The 17515-nt window shown below is 38.4% G+C and overlaps 1 protein-coding gene across 1 annotated transcript in view; it reads left to right on the forward strand.

The window, feature by feature from the left end:
• Positions 1-307: 307 nt before the first annotated feature.
• Positions 308-17515, forward strand: part of dnah10 (dynein axonemal heavy chain 10) — a 75698-nt gene continuing 58490 nt past the window's right edge. The window contains exons 1-16 of the mRNA XM_038304315.1: positions 308-602; positions 3258-3349; positions 3455-3563; positions 3656-3771; positions 3894-4107; positions 6467-6624; positions 6824-7054; positions 8049-8239; positions 8676-8874; positions 8987-9160; positions 11022-11195; positions 11439-11615; positions 11723-11866; positions 12959-13116; positions 13232-13383; positions 16336-16500. Coding sequence (XP_038160243.1) covers positions 380-602; positions 3258-3349; positions 3455-3563; positions 3656-3771; positions 3894-4107; positions 6467-6624; positions 6824-7054; positions 8049-8239; positions 8676-8874; positions 8987-9160; positions 11022-11195; positions 11439-11615; positions 11723-11866; positions 12959-13116; positions 13232-13383; positions 16336-16500 — 2677 coding nt within the window. The 5' untranslated portion in view covers positions 308-379. The remainder of the gene's footprint in view (positions 603-3257; positions 3350-3454; positions 3564-3655; positions 3772-3893; positions 4108-6466; positions 6625-6823; positions 7055-8048; positions 8240-8675; positions 8875-8986; positions 9161-11021; positions 11196-11438; positions 11616-11722; positions 11867-12958; positions 13117-13231; positions 13384-16335; positions 16501-17515) is intronic.

Here is a 17515-nt window from a genome sequence, read left to right on the forward strand (position 1 = left end):
TGGCCTGCCCTAGCGTCGTGCTGGGTTGACAGACTGGAGGGATCTGATGGCACGTGGTGGATCTAAGGGCCAAACCATTTACTGCAATTTCACGGGGGGTTAAATGCAGGTCTCATAAATTATCTTTGCGAGAACACAAAGATAATTTATTTCGCTGCTGGATTTTCTTTTTCTATTTTCTAAAAATATTGTGGTAAAAATCTTTTCCTCTTTTTGGTCAGCCTCTTCGTCTTCGTCACAATGAAAACTAACGGTGGTTAAACTGTTTAACCGTTACCAAGGCAACCTACGACCCGTTAGCCCGACGTTAGTTGCTACCTACATTTTTCAGTTGAATGTTACATTGGTTTTGTAAAGATGTGATACTTTATTTTACAAAATGGTACACGAAGATTTGCGAGTGGAGTGGATTCGACAGAGGGTCACAGCCGGGTTCAATTTAACTAAATATCCAGAATCATTCGATGAACTGATCAGCCGTGGAGGCGGCGAGGAAGAGCAGAAAATTATCAGTTTTCTGAACTTGGTCACCGATGAGGATTCGTCGATATGTCTCCTCATCTATCAAACAACTAGAGAGGAAGAAGTAGAAGTCCCCCTGGGTATGGCCAGTTTAATGATGATTTTATTATTTCATATTTTTAAAAACGAAGTCAGTTACCTAAGGACCTATGAGAAGTCGAGTTCACATTAGTGATAAGGTATATATATAAATATAAACTTAATTGATATAAGTTTTCAATTTAAGCTTAATAAAATAAGTTGAATCAACTTGATTCAGTTACTTGTTACCAATTGAAGCAATTCATTCAAGTGAAGCTGCATTTAGTTTTTAGGGTATATGATTTAGATTCTTTTCACATGCTTTTTATAGAACAGAATCTCTTTAAAAGACATATTTCTTTTGGTCTGCATGAATGTTAGCAACAGCATTTTTATTTTTCAAGAGCAAATGAGAATGTAATCTTTAAAAAACACTATTTGAAAACAATGCAGTATCCTAAACTCAGTCTGGAAGAAAAAACAAAAAACAGAGAATTCAAAACAGTTTATTTCCCCTTTCAAGAGAAATAAATCCTTCCAGCTTTGAATTTTCTTTTAGCATTCACTCAACTAAAAAAATAGATTGAGATTCACTACTTTATTTTCATATATACCTCATTGCACACAACCAGAGTCTATAACACACAGTCATCAGTTATCATATGAATATATGTTCTATTAATTAAACTTCACAATAACACTATAACAACGTAGATTTGGTCAGCTGGCATGAAGCTGAGTCACTGCGTTTGTGTCACGCATGACTCTGTTAGCTCCAAAATCCTTTTACGCAAACCACAAGGAAATAATTATATAATTATACTATTTAAACATTGTTGAAAAGTTCTCCACATCCATTATACAAAGAACACAGGATCACTAGGGTGAACTTATATTGATTAGACCTCAAAATAATTAACTTAAAATCCAAATACACGTAATATTAATATAAAAAAGGCAACATTCTTTGCACAAATGTATAAAAAATTTAAAATCTTCCTGTTGTCACTAGAGGGTGCTGCAGCACCACTTTCCATCCATCCATCCATCCATCCATCCATCCATCCATCCATCCATATCCATCCATCCATCCATATTGCAGTAGGTCAATTCAATCCTGAAAATGCACATTTTATCATAAATTGCATAAATTGTTATTGCATAAAAGTCAGCTGCAGTCACCTTAAAAATGGAGACTTGAATGTAAACAAAGCTTTTTTTTATATGAATGAAAGACAGAAACATCAATGATAAGATAGGATAGAGTACGAAACAATCTTTAGCCCTTAAAAGTATTGTTAAATCATTCATCATTCCCATAGCTTCCAGAGCTGACCCATCCCAACTCTGCTGCACTCTGCACAGCGTTCAGTCTCTCTGCATAGCCTCCAGGGCTAGACCTAGCCACCCACATCCGCTTCCCAACTGTGGTGCTTTATCTGCCACGCATTTGGCTCATATCTTCTGTTATAGTCCTCCAAACCCCCGATAGAGGAGGTGCCAGTATGGGGCAGAGTTTTCGAACCATTAAACCATCCTGAAGCAAAGGTGAAGAGCAGGAGATCGGAGTACTCAAACATTTTCTCCTTAACTGGCTCAATCTTTGACAGTTCAAATTCATTGGTTGTCCTGTATTATATTGGGTGGATACTATTAGAACAAACCCATGTGGATTGAATTTGATTGGATGTTGTGCTGACAGCACATACACAAAAAAGTTACACAACCTTCCGTTTACATTGTTTTTAATCTTTGGGTTTTATGGAAAGTAGCAAGTCTTTTCAAGTCAAAAAGCTCAAGTCCAAGTGAAGTCTTTCCTGACTGTACCTGCAGTGCAGCGAAGACAGGATTTTACCTAGAGAAGCTAAATAAGCTTTAAAAATGCAGCATCAGCAACCAGTTTGTCGGAATGGGAGGTGGGGGTGCTTCCCCGAAACTGCAATTTCAAATTGGAAGAAAATGATAATAGGAAAATATTTCATGTTGTCATGATAGGGTGGAGGTTTTTGAGGACCCAAATGCAGAGATCAGGAGACAGAGGGGAGTCTTGAAGATTTAATAAGGCAACTGAGACAAAAATCCAAAGTACAAAATACAAGGAACCCAAAAAAAACCCCAGATAACTTCAGGGGAAAACCCACATGGGGAGCCAGAGATGAGGAAGCATCAAAACAACAACAAGGAACCAACACTGAGTGACTGCAGAGGTGGTGTATATATGGGGAACAGAACAAAGGATGGACTAATATGAATATGAATACGGAGCAGGTGTGAGTCGAACTAACTAGAAGGAAGCCAAAGGGAAAGGAAACAAGCACTAGGGGGCAACAGAGAGTAACTAAAGACTTCTTGAATATAATGAAAAATAAACCAAAGATCAACAAAACAGAATAATTAATAACTGAAAGCTAAAAACTCAGAGTCAAAAAGGGGAGATCCATAACACATGTAACTTAAATATCAAACTTTTGTCTAGTTTTTCTTTAAAAACATTTTTTGTTGAAACAGAAAGAAGATGGTCTTGGCCATAACTTAATAGGAGGGCCTTATTCTGGGTTCCTTAACCCGGTAGCCCCTCCCTTTCGATGAGTTTGGTTCTTTAAATGATAAAAGCAGTTACGAGCTAACTGTTTTACCATTATTCATGATTACATTTTATTAAAAGTAGAAACATATTATTTCATTAAACAGTGAATTGTTGTCTATTCTCTTAGAGAGGAAACATGGAGACTCCTCAGACCCTGACCAGGCATTCACATGCGAAACCAAAACCCCATCTGACGCAGATGAGACAGATAAGCAACAAGTAAGAAGTCATGATAAACTGTTCACTCGTGTCTTAGCCTCATGTTTCAGATCAATTTTGCCATGAACTAAACTTTTCATATTTCCGGCTTGATGTAATTTTTAGGCAACAGAAGTCAAAGTGGTCTACCACAATGAGCTTCATGTAGCTGTAAACCAGAGCTTAAAGCAGTCTTTGAAATGTCGGTGTATATACTTTGTCAGAAATACAAAGGGTAAGAAACTCTTCAGTGCTGAAATATTTGAAAAGGTTTAAGCCAACAAGAGCCATACCGATGCAGTGAAATGTTGTTTATATTTTCAACAGACACTATTGATAAGCCAAAGGACATGAAAGAAGCTAACATCCAAATGCCACGACTGTTGGATGTCCACATGCATTGCAGAGACATCCAACAGGCTCTAGAGAGCAGACTTGTTCGTGTAAGTTTTATAAAACATGTTGGATAGAATTCTGACCCCAGCTGCAAACATTAAACTATAAGGACTGTATAATCTCTCCTAACATTCAACCTATTCGCTATATTTTTACTGTCTCTCCTTAGGTGTATATGCCCTTGTTCACTTCACACCAGATGTCAAATACTGGAGCACGTTATCAGAGCAAGGAAGATTTTTTGCAGCAGATGTGTAAAGATGGTGAAGAGCGGAGTTTGGATAAGTCAGTCGGAAAACTTTTGGCTCGTGATGAACTGCTCCATAGTACAACCAAGTTCCTGGCCAGCGTCAATGCATTTCAACTGCACCTTCAAATTGCAGGTTTGTGGTTTTTTTTTCATATCAAAGAGCATTGCTACCTGTAACTCAATGCAACTAACCAGCTATGTACTTATGCCCTCAGAATAACTAGAGGTTTCTTTGCATATTTGTGTTTTTTTTCATGTTTAATGATCTCTATATACATGTAATAAAAAAACATATTATCCTATTATAAAATTATGCAATTTATTACACCAGTATATCTTTATTCATGTAAAATAATGGATCATAAATTGCTGGGGGAATGTCTCATGAGCAAAAGCAACCAAATCTTTGCTGGGTATAATAGATGCTTAGGATAAAAACACCTTTACAGTGATGTCATCAGTGACTTTACAAACACAACAGGTTTTAAAGAGTATTGAGGTAAATTTAGTAACAAAAATAGGTCAAAGTCCTGAAAATACATCTTGCCTGGCGCTATCTGACATGTTTGCCTCGATACAGAAATATTTTGGACCAATGAATGCAGTGACGTGTATGACATCAACGTGTCAATCAGAGGTGGAAGGCTAAAGCAAAACAAACATGGCTGTCCTGTTTTGGCTGTAACACCCTCTATTTTGTTTTGAAAAACGAGGGAAAGAACCAAATCTTTGCCTTTGTGGATGGGAAAGATTTTTGGGCGTTCCCTCTGACCTGATTTGGTAAGAGTTAAATTTGTGAGTTAACTCCATTAGTTATGCTACAAAACAAGCTGCTACTGCAGCTGTGAATTGCTCTAGACTTGACATGGGAAGCAGGCACCCAATCTACTCAAAGAATTGTATTCAGTGTCCCTCCTTTTTGCAAATACTTTCTACAGGAACCTTCCCAGATTAATACATGTAGTTCAGACAATGCCCAAGTCGGTCCTTGAGGGCCGGTTTTAGAGGTTTCCCTGCTTCGGCACAGCTGATTTACATTGCTAGTTAATTAACAGGCTTTTGCTGAACTGCAATCATCAGAATCAGCTGTGCTAAAGCAGAGAAACCTCTAACAGCGGACAGCGGCCCTCGAGGACCGACTTTGGGAATGCCCAATGTAGTTGGATTTGAATTCAGTTAGACATTTTCAGGTAGATTGTTTTGCTCCAAATAGTTTGAAGGGGTTTAATGATGTAATTATGGCAATTTTTATCTAATTTTTTTTAATTTCTTTGTTATTTTTGCGCTACAGGTTATTTTTGCACATTTCTGTGGCAATAGGAACGAAAAAATATAAACCCCATGACACTTTAACTGTAATTTAACTGCAATCTAGTTTGTTTTACATTTAATTACATTAGATGATACATAAACTTGAATGTAAGAGTTACAATACATTTAGGACCAAACATAGAGGATCTCCAAATCAAATCTTGCTGAGGGCCCTCTGGAGTCTTGTCCCACCCCTGTAAAAAAACAAGAACATTTTATCTTTAATAGGAAAATAGAGATTTAACAGTACCCAGCTATGTTGATCATGTTAACCATTCAAAATTTAGTTTTTTTAACGCCTTTTTGCTGGGTTATCTTTTGAAAATTATAAATCCAACCATCCATTTTACGTCACCAATATCCCTGCTTGGGTCACGAGGGGTGCTGGTGCCTATCTCCAGCTGTCTACGGGCGAGGGGCGGGGTCCACCCTGGACAGGTCGCCAGTCCATCGCAGAGACAAACAGGACAAACAAACATTCACACCTAAGGAGAATTTAGAGAAGCCAATTATATTAAAACAACAGTCATCCTTTTGGATATTTTCCTGTGGCAGGAAGCTGGAGTACCCGGAAAGAACCCACGCATGCTCAGGGAGAACATGCAAACTACATGCAGAAAGGAACCCAGACCCTTCTTCCTGCAAGGCAACAGTGCTACCCACTGGTCAACTGTACAGCCCTAAATTTATAAACCAATAATTTAATTTACAAACTGAGCAGTCTTTGTGAAGAAAATTAAAATGCAGTCCTGATGATTTATTTTAAATAGTTTTTATAAGGTGAAAATTGAGCTTTATTTTGAAAATGAAAAAGCATTTTTAGTGATCCATTTCGATTTGAAAACACATTTCCTTCCTTAGAAAAGCATTACACTGAGAAGTGTGTACAGTGAACGTCTTTGAGCATAACACCAGTGGTTATTTTGCTGCACAAAATTTAAAATCTTGTAATAATTTGTGCAATTTAAACAAATCCAATTGTATGCAATGGACATGTAAAAGGATATAGACTACAGTTGTTTTTGACAGGTCAAGGCCAAGGGCTTCAATTGCACTATAATATATATATTGGGGAAAATATTTAGAGCAACCAAAACAAATGTATTGTTTTTACTTATTTTATCTGTAATCATTGAGAAGAAAAAAGACAATTTCCATTATATGAGATTTATCTTTCCTAGATGAAAATAGATTCAAAATCCCAGACGTCGACTTGAAACCGGAGGTGGATGTGCTGCTTAAAAATCCAGAGGTGTTGGAGACCTTAGAGCAGAGTGTGATGAACTGGCAGAGTCAGATTACTGTTGCAATGGAGGAACTGCAGAAAAAAACACACCAGGTTAGAATTCATATTTTTGTTTTGTTTTGTTTCATTCTTTGTTTTGTCTTTAAGCATAATCTTGTCTGAGAAACGTTGGAAAAAGCCACAGATTTGCAAAGCTGGTTAAAACAAACCTTTTCACTAACTTTGTTAGAAACAACAAAGTAAGATATTCTTAGATCACTTCTAAAACATTCCTTTTCTAATTTTCCTGCAGGGACCGGGGCCTATGGCTGACATACAGCTTTGGCAGGAGCGTGCTTCTGTCCTCAATGCTCTGAGTGACCAGCTTAAACAGCCCGCAGTAGAGAAGATCATCAAGGTGATGAACAAAGCAAACGCAGCCTCTATTCACACCTTCAATGAAACATCTGCCGAACTAACAAAATACTTCATGGAATCCAATAATAATCGGAACTTTCTTGGAATACTGGAGAGACACTTTACGGTAAGATGGCTCTATTCTTTAAGCTTTATTTTCAAAACATTTCCTATGCTACGTTCACACCGCAAGCAGCAGGAGCAGCAAAAATGCGCGCACTGTTTTATTTTTTATGCTTGCACAAGTTAAATTCTGCTACGCCGCTGAAGCATCTTTGCTACTTTACCTGCACGGTCGAAAAGTGGGTCTGATGCGCATTGGGCGGAGCTACCCTATTCTTTCATGCCCTCCAACAATGGCAGCTATTTTTGCTGTGATCAGAGAGTAAAAAGTAGTTTTAATATGTTTGTAAGTGAAAAAGTCCAACTCAAAACTTCCTCTGTGCAGTCAGTTCATCCAGATTACCATCCTGCCTTCAAATATTATTTCACTGTCAGAGCTGCATAGACCCTGTACACTGGAATCCCGTTCAACAGCAGCCTCTGGCACGGTCGCCTCTTCGTGGTTTTCCGCTACTGTTCGCGAGATGTTAGCGTTTTGTCACATATTACATGTCACATGTCACTAACCCTAAAATTGAACATATTTTGCTGGCAAGTTTCAACATTTTAAGTTAATTTAGGCGTTAATAAACTGTCTCAGGGGAGTAATCATAGTAATCTGCATCAGCAGTGTTGTGTCTGACTCCCTGCCAGCTCCCAGATCAGCTTCTCTGATTGGTTGATGTGGCGCATTGAGCAGCATAAGTTCAATTTTTCCAACTCCAGCAGCTGCTGCTTCTGAAGCGCATCGCTCGCATCCGATGCTCAGAAGCTCATGACATGCTGCTTCAGCTGCTCAGACGTGCTGCAGCTCAAAACGCACTGCAGTACCTTTTGTTATGCTAAGATGCGCATCAACCATTGACTTTGCACTTAAACTAGCTGTTCCTGCTGCCTCTGCTGCTTGCAGTGTGAACGTAGCATTGCACACACAGACTCCTTTCTTTAAAAACTAGTAAAAGCAGAGCTTGCAGGAAATTCTCATCTGGTGTGATCCTCATTGTCACTGACTTTTGCAGAATTTTGCGTCGGGTGAAAACTTTGCTATGATCCGTGACACCATCCCTGATCTCATGGGGACTTTGAAGATCGTGTGGTTAATGTCTCTCCACTATAACTATAATGAAAGAATGGTCCCTCTGATGGAGTGCATTGCTTGGCAGCTGTGTGAGCGTGTGGTTCAAGGAATCAATATTCATGAAATATTCAAGTATGTCTTCTCTTTCTTGTTTCCTGAAACCTGGAGAAATGATTCTATTTAACTGGAATTATTTGAATGTGAGCATATTTGACTTTGTTGTATTTGATTGGATCAGCTTGAATTGAATTTATGGAATAGATTTGAGCTTTCTATTAGGGACGTCCCGGTCCAACATTGATATTTGTCTGATATCAAGAAGATAAGGTCAATACTCAAAAATGCAATATCGAGACTGGATTTGATCTAATTTGCTTTTCAGAATTTCCACAAATTATCTTATTTAATTATTTAGCCCTGTATAATTAAGCAAAAAAAAATTAATAAATAAGTGTGTACTACTTTTTAAAATAGTTAGCTTCCTAATATGGAAGGATTGTCCAGGATATTTTCTATTTAATCAGTGTTCTTTATTTATATAAGAACTTGAATATTTTCTCTTGTACAGAGAAAACAGGGACAAAGCAAAGTGCAAAGTGCTTGAGGCAAAGCAAGCCCTGGAGCAATGGAAGATGTCGTATTTTGAGACACGGGCTGAGATTGAAAAGTTAGGCCGAGCCCCTCGCTGGGAATTTGATCGTAAAAGACTTTTTGAAAGGTCTGATTACGTGGCTTCAATCTGCCAGGACCTGGGCAAGGTTTTTCAGGTGAGTGTACAGCCACATTTTCCCAGTCTCATGTTGACAAAACACAACGTTTACACAACTTAGTTTAAGTCAATGCCATATATGTTTTAATGGATTGCTGTGGATTGTTCAGGTGCTGGAGGAGTACCACAATATCATTTTTCTAGAGCTTACTGGAGTCCACCATGTCAACGAGGTGCCAAAGAAAGTGGATGAGTTTGTTTTGCCCTTTCAAGAAGCCAACTTTAACCCTTTTAACATGTCGAATAAATGCATTTGGAAAAAGATTATTGAAGACACAGTGAAGGTGGGTTAAGAACATTTGATAGAAATAATTGTTACTGTCATGTTACTGTCGAGGAATACCTAGTGCAGGCAGGAGGCAGGCAGCTGATTCAAATTAATGTTATACATCACATGCAATAGAGGGAAAAGGCTGCTGGGATGAACAGGATGATCTGAGCAAGACTCTTAAGGTGGGGAGCAAGGTTTTATTGTTAACTAATGCTACGTTCAGACCGCAAGCAGTAAGAGAAGCAAAAACGCTCGTGCTGCTTAATTTTTGATCCTTGTACAAGTTTAGTTCTGACGCGCAGCTGAAGCATCTTTGCTGCTCTAGCTGTGCGGTGGAAACAATGGCATAAATATCGGAAAGCAGAGACTGCAGTTGCTTAGGGGCCCCCAACCTCTTAGGGGCCCCGTCACTGACACCTGGTAGGCCCCCTACTCAATTGTGGACTAGGATGTCTTTTTGCAGATGTAATGGGGCGAAAAATGTGTACTTCATATAGGGCCCGCCCACCTAATGTCGCTTACGGGCCTATTGTTGTGTCGTTACGCTATTGGGTGTGAAAGTGGGTCTGATGCGCGTTGGGCGGAGCTACCCTATCCTTTCTTTGCCTGTAACAATGGCAGCTATATTTGCAGTGATCAGTGGTTAAAAAGTAGTTTTAATATGTTTTTAAGTGAGAAAGTCCACCTGAAAACTACATCTGTGCAGTTTGTTCATCAAGATTAAGATTTTGCCTTCAAATATTATTTCGATGTCGGAGCCGGTCAGACCCCCACATACCGTTGGTGCTCTGTCACTAGGAATCCCATTCAACAGCAGCCTATGGCCCGGTTGTCTGTTCGCTGTTTGCCGCCGCGGCTGGAAGGCGTTTTTCACATACGTAATCCAAACTGCAGGCACCAGGATAATAAAAGTCAACATGTTTTGCCGGCAGGTTTCGGCATTTTAAATTAATTTAGGCGTTAATAAATTGTTTCAGAGGAGTGATCTGTACCATCAGCGATGTGCCTCTCTCCCTGCCATCTCCCAGATCAGCTTCTCTGATTGGTTAATGTGGCACGTCAAGCAGCAAAAGTTAAATTTTGCCATCTTCAGCAGCTGCTGCGTTTGCAGTGCGTCCCGCGCGTCAGATGCTCAGAAGCTCATGAAGTGCTGCTTCAGCTGCTCAAAACGCGCTGCGTGACATTTTGCTGCGCCTTATTGCGTGTCAACCATTGACTTTACATGTAAACTAGCTGCTCCTGCTGCCTCTGCTGCTTTAGGTGTGAACTTAGCATTAAACTAATGAAATAATGAAAACTGGATAAAAGAAAAATGGAATTAAAAACCAGACCTTGCAACAAAAATCTGAAATCTTAACTGGACCTCTATCGATTTTACAAAACTAATTAAATGAGTGAGTCAGAGATGAGTTCTTGTAGATTTAATGAAAATCTGAGGTAAACATCCAAAACACAAAAATACTGAGAACCAAAAAACCAGCAAACGTCAGGGAAACTCATGTGGGGAGCCAGTGACAAGGAAGCAACTAACAACAACATTGAACCAGCCCTAAGGAACTACACATGTCGAGTCAGAACAAAGACTGGTGTAATCAGATGATATGGAGCAGGTGTGGATAGAGGTGACTAGAAGGGAGCTAGGGGAAAGGAGACAGGCACAAGGGGGCAACAGAGAGTTACCAAAGACTGGCTTAAATCTAACATAACTGCATCCTTTTGCCCATTTTTCAAAAACGAAAAGCTGGTTATTCCATGATTATTATTTTGCCTCATCCTGCTGCTTCTGGTTGATGTCATGCATTTCACTGGTTCAAAACATTTCTGTCTTGAGGCTTTTGCACGTTGTGTTATTTTCCATGTTTTTTTTTTCTCAGGCTGTGAATGATGAAGTTATCAACTTTGTTGATCTGAATTTTGAAAACCTGCATTCTTCAGCTGCTGCCTTTAAAATGCTGCAGAAAGCCAAAAAGATCATTACCAATGAGACAATTTTCAACGATTTGATGAGGAGAAAAACTGACAATGTCGTGAAACTGTACTGCAGAGAGGTGATGTACTTAAAGAGGGGAAAAAAACGTATAATTTTGCCATTTCCTTCAAATTGGTTATTTTTTTAACCAAAGCTTCAAGTGCAAATTATTTGGTCCACATCAGTTTAAAGGTCATTGGATTAGATATATGGGTAAAATGTTGTAGGGTCCTTATGTTTTGCTCATTTGCTGCATCTGATCAGTTTCTTCTTTGTCTTTTTTTTTTTTTAACTGCAGCATTTTGTTTTGATCCTGTTATAGGTGGATTGCATGATAGAAAACTTTGAAGCAGAGAAAGAACTACCGCCTCTGAAAAAAAATGGGCCTCCTGCTGCTGGAGCTATAACTTGGGCTCGGACTCTTGTCGGTCAAGTCAAACAAACCCTCCTTCTCTTCCTAAAAGAACCAGATATCATTAGCAGTGAACAGACCTCAAAGGTAAAGCACTTTACAATCTCACATTTTTTTTTACATTTAATGCAAGAATTCAGGAAGCCTATAAGTAACAGAACCCTTTCTGACTTTTTTGTTGTTGTTGTGATTAGGCCAAAGACAAGTGTAGGGAATTGGCAAAGCGCACCAAGGACTATGAGCGAAAGAAGTATGAATCTTGGAAGCAAGAGGCACTGGACAAATTCTCCACAGTACTGAAAAAAAAAGTGCTGATTAGGAAAGTAGCTGGAGAGACGGTAAGCAGCACTATTAGATGTTATTATTATTTTTGGAAAGAATTATCTATGTCAATATTTATACAGTACCTACGTTCACACTGCAGGTAAATGCGACCAAAATCCAAATCCTTTGCCCATTTGGAACCAATGTCTGACTTTTTCGGCCCAACGGCCCAATTCAGTCTTTTCTCCTCTAAAATAAACAAAAAACAAACTAACTAAGGGTGTGCAAAATAATCGTCAAATCGATGAATCGTGATTCTAATTTTTGTGATCTACTGAATCGATTCTTGAAGGCAAGAATCGATTATTAAAAAAAAAAATGAACAAATAAAATACATTAATGGTTGGCGCACATCAATCAAACCAAGTGGAATACAACTTCCAGGCCAGCAGATGTCGCTGCGGATGTGTTGACGCCTGCTGCTTTGTGTCATAAGCATGTCCGGACTGATTATCCTCATTTTGTTATTTTAAGTTTGATGAATCCTAAGATCTTTTTGTTGGTGTGTCCATGCCAGTAATAGTAATATTTCTGTCCAGTATTTGTTTTCATTGCAACACCTCCAAAAGTAATTTCAATAAATACAGCTATGTATGAATTCAGTTGCTTTCAGTTGTGTATCAATTGAAGACACTATCCAGATCACACCCAGCCAGTCAGCCACTGGTAAGGGCTGTATCTTTTTCTTACAGTGTTCAGTGAAAATATCACAATGCATCGCAATATTTCAAGTATCGTGATGCATCGTGATAGAATCGCATCGTGGCATGTGAATCGTGATTCGAATCGAATCGTGACTTCTTTGCCAATACCCACCCCTAAAACTAACTGTGCTACTTTAATGTGTGGTGCTTAACCTGATACAGTTAACACATCTGCAGAATTCTCATGTTGCATTTCATCCAACTCTCAGGTTATCACCCAGGCTGTGACTTCTCAGACTCAGGCACAGATGTCTGTCTGTCTGTCTGTCTGTCTGTCTGTCTGTCTGTCTGTCTGTCTGTCTGTCTGTCTGTCTGTCTGTCTGTCTGTCTATCTATCTATCTATCTATCTATCTGAAATTAAAGATGTACTCCTAAAAGCAGTTGCTTTTTGTTTTTTCTAGGACTTGAAGACGACCGGAACAAAACGAAATAAGAATGTTCAATACTCTGTAAACTTTGCTCCTGAAATCCTTTTTGAAGCCCAGTACCTTATATATCTGGGCCTCAGTCTTCCTAAGTTGATTGTAAACTTTGCCCTTCTGGAGCAACGCATTTTAAGGTGGTAGCTCTCCCTAGATCGATCAGATCAGACTGCCACAACTACACTGTTCTGTCACCCTCTTTACCTTTACTGAATTTTTTGTTTTGTTGTTGTTTTTTTGTTTTTTTTTTAGTTATGTGGACAACCTGTGGAAACTGGTCAACCAGTATCAGTCTGTGATGGACAGTGTGAGCGAAGTTCATCTGCAAATGCTGTCGTCGCAAATACAGAGAGTCAATGATGAGATGGAGTATGGATGCACAAGACTGACCTGGAAATCTCTGGGTACCTAGCTGTATTAGCTACATCTTATATATTCCCATTTGGAACTCCTCTTCCTCTCATAACAGTCTTAATTGCTTGTGAAACAGATTGAGAAAGATGTAGAAATGTGTCAGGAAACTGACCCGTTCAGCTGTATATCCATGATGAAAATTTCACACTCATATCTCCAATTTGCTCTTTAACCCAATGGCAGGGAAACTCCTGATGTTTAAAACTGTACCCCAAACCTTTGATGGCACATTATCATTTTTCCCAATACTACTGACATTTGCACAAGAAAACTGATGTTTTCAAAACAATTAGTATTAACTGCAGAAGTTTGTTGATAACCTGCAAAATGGGTAGCTCATTCCTCAAAAGGAAATATTTATCAGAATCAAAGTCAGAATTACTTATTTATTACTTGTTTCCAGAAACATATATATATATATATATATATATATATATATATTTATGTTTATGCCACCAAATGTGTCGTCATAAAGCTAAAGTAGAATGACTTGTTCATGTTTTCATTATGAAAGTGTTAATCATGGGGGGTGGGCATGGAATATAAAGATGAATATTTAATAAATAACATTGCTAAATATGATTTCATTTACCCAGATAGCTCTTGGATTGTTGCTCGCTTCACACAAATGCTCAAAAATTGATCAAATCATGTTAAAACAGCGATGTCTGTGCATATTTGGAATACGTTCACAACATCTATTTAAAATAATAAAACGTATCAATAAAAAATCATTCAAGTCAGCAGCAAGTATCTCAAGTACCCGTTTTTGTGTTTAAACAAAAACTGGAAGAATAACTGAGTATAAGACACTGAATATGTCTGTTTTTATATTTTTACTGTATATGCTCTTTGCAATTTACATTTTTTGTAATGTGCAAGAGAAAACAATAAAATAAAACCCTATTTACAACACACATTAAATATTTTAGGGTAGAGGTGAGTATAGAAATGAGCATACAACACAACTGTACTGTAAATCACATATTTACATTCATACACTCCTCACCATCTGGCCACAGTTTCATCTACACCACACCAAGTATTTCCTGCAATGCAATAAGGAATGCATCTCCTCGAGTGGAGAATCCACTCTCTGCAAGACTGTTGTTATGTTTCCACATTCTGCATCCTTGGCTGCTAGCAAGGAGGAGAAAAACCTCTATTGGATTTACGCAGAGGTGACAAAAATATTAATGGTTATTACTCAAGTACGAGTATAAATCCTACTTTTGTAGAGGTTAGAGTATCAACTTAAGAATTTTGCTCAAGTAATACTGCAAAAGTATTATTTTTAAAACTGCTTAAAGTATAAAAGTAAGCGTAATGCTAAAAAAAAAAACTTACACTGAGCTACACTATTGAAGGGACATTTTTCTAAAATTCTGGATGACAAATTCCTGATACTTAATTTTCTTAATTTTATAACTAATGGTAACTGACAAATGACAAAACTTAACATCATCCTGCAAAAAACTACCTACTTTTGCTTTGTGACAAATAACAAGTTTGTGAAGGACTGAGTCCAACCACAATTAAATTCATTGTCAGGATGAAACAAATTATTTTGGTGTTTTAAATTTTTTTAAAATACCAACAGGCCATAACAAAACTTAGCTTAAATGAAGAAAACTAACAAGTATATTTTAAAAAAATGTAAACAGTAGAAAATAAACAATTGCAAAATAAATGTAAGGATTAGAAGTAAAAAGTTGTCTTTAAAAAAATTACTCTTTCAACCATTTTATTGTCATTATACTGTAAGTACAGAGCAACGAAAGGAACTTTCTGCATTTAACCCATCCCCTTGGGGAGCAGTTGGCTGCCATTGAGGGGGGGCACCTGGGGAGTTGTGTGAGGTTAAGGGTCTTTGCTCAGTTACACAGAGTGGCAGTCTGTTGAAGTGGGGCTCGAACTCAGAACCTCAGGATTCCAAGCTCTATGCCCTAACCACTAGGCCTCCACTCCCCCATCTCTGCATTTAACCCGTCCCGTTCAGGAGTTAAGGGTCAGGAACCCAGAGTGGAGGTTGTGGAGATTGAACCGGGTACTTGCAACCTTTCCAGAGCAAAAGCGCACTGCTCTAACCCACTGGGCCAACACTCCTCTTGCTAGGGTACAAATAGTCAAAATTTCTTCTTAAGTAAAGTAACAAATTACAAATATGTTTACTTTTTACTTGACAGCACTGGATGTAGGAAACATGAATAGGGATTATTCAGGATTAGGAATTACAGTTAATTTTGATAGACATGATGTAAGCTAATGATAATGTTATACAACAGCAGAGTTATATGAAAGCATCTGATGCATGTCCAAAAGCATATGCTAACATGTTGAATCATACCAAAGTGACTAAGACAAAATGCAAACAGTGTCACCCCCTAAAGTCAGTGTGTTAGACTTCAACTGTTAAATTTTTTTTAAAGTGATTGAGAGTATTTTTTTAAATATGGGAACACATGGTGCACATGATTCACAGCAATTTATCTATTTATTTTTTGTATTAAACAATTTGTTTTTACTAAGGTATACAAAGCATGCCAAAGTTTCTACCCATGCATTATATGTTTTTGTTACTTCACATACTGACCCTATCATCTAGATTTTGCATTTGGTAATATTTCTGATATTCTCCAGTTGTTGTAAGTTCATACTATGCCTGTGAAAACTGTAGATATTTGGGGGCAATAGTTGTGTCAGGTTCAGAGTCACTTAAATTCCCTCTCATCAGTTTGGTTCTCAATATAAAGTCATCTTCACCGCATCAGTATTCCTAAATCCATTTATTTGTCTCAGAGAGACAAACTTGCTATTTCTGTTAACAGACAATCAAACAAGTGTGTCTAACTAAGTGACTGAGGTAATATTTGGGAGATGATTTGTCCATATACACATAATTCTGTAGCATTATATGGTGTGCTTTGTGCTTGTTTTTTTAGGAATACCCAACTTCATCAGCAGAGGTTTGCAGAAGGTCTCTGAGTTAGAATCCCTGGTCAAGAAGATTATCAACAATGAGAGGCAACTAGAGTCCAAGTTACATTTTATAACGATGGCCAACCTATTGAAATATCCAGCACCAGACACATCAAGTGCACTACCAGGTAAAGCTGGAAGATTGCATTATTTACGGTACAAAAAAAGGCCTTTGGGAATATTGACATTCATATACCGTATTTTCACGACCAAAAGGCGCACCGTACTAAAAGGCGCAGTCTCAGTTATGTGTCCCATTTCTGTATTTAACACACACATAAGGCGCACCGGACTATAGGGCGTGTTTTTTATATACAGGTACATGTCCTCTACTACCTTTAAATACCTCTACTGCGTATTTAAAATACAGCGGGGGCAAAACTGAGTATGACTGTGCTTTATTCATGTATTTATAACAAAGTATTAATCAAACCTGGCAGCTGGCCGTGAGACAGACACATCGCAGATGACACAGCGCTGTGGTCACTCCTAAATTAACTTAAAATCCTGAAACCTGCCGACGGAATATGTTCGCTTTTATTACCGGTATTCTGGTGCCTGCAGTTTAAATTATTTAGATGAAAAACACCTGCCAGCCACCGCGTGAACCCGGAGGCTGCCCGGCCTAGAGGCTGCTGATGAAGGGATTTCTACTGTCGGTGCACCGCTGGTATGTGGGGGTCTGAGCGCCTCCGACAGAAATAGATAATCTGGATGAACTGACTGCAATTATTAAGTTTTCAGGTGGCCTTTCTCACTTAAAAACATATTAAAACTACTTTATTCCCACTGATCACAGCAAATATAGCTGCAAGATTTAGATTATTTAGATGAAAAAACACCTGCCAGCCACCGCGGTGAAGAGGAGGAGACGCGCCCAGAGGCTGCTGTTGAATTAAGTTTTCAGGTAGAAAAATAGAGCGGGAGTAAAACTGAGTATGATTGTTCTTTATTCATGTATTTATTACAAAGTATTAATCAAACCCATCAAAGTCATCCTCCTCTGTTTCAGAATTAAACAGCTGCGCTAAATCAGACATGCCAATTTCCCCTTCTTCGCTGTCAGAGTCACTTTCCGTGCAGCGCAGCTCCTCAGAAATAATGCCGGCTTTTGCAAAAGCTTGAACAACAGAGCCAGCAGAC

This window comes from Cyprinodon tularosa, unplaced genomic scaffold, assembly GCF_016077235.1.
Source record: "Cyprinodon tularosa strain WSP-4 unplaced genomic scaffold, ASM1607723v1 ctg531, whole genome shotgun sequence".
Taxonomy (NCBI): domain Eukaryota; kingdom Metazoa; phylum Chordata; class Actinopteri; order Cyprinodontiformes; family Cyprinodontidae; genus Cyprinodon; species Cyprinodon tularosa.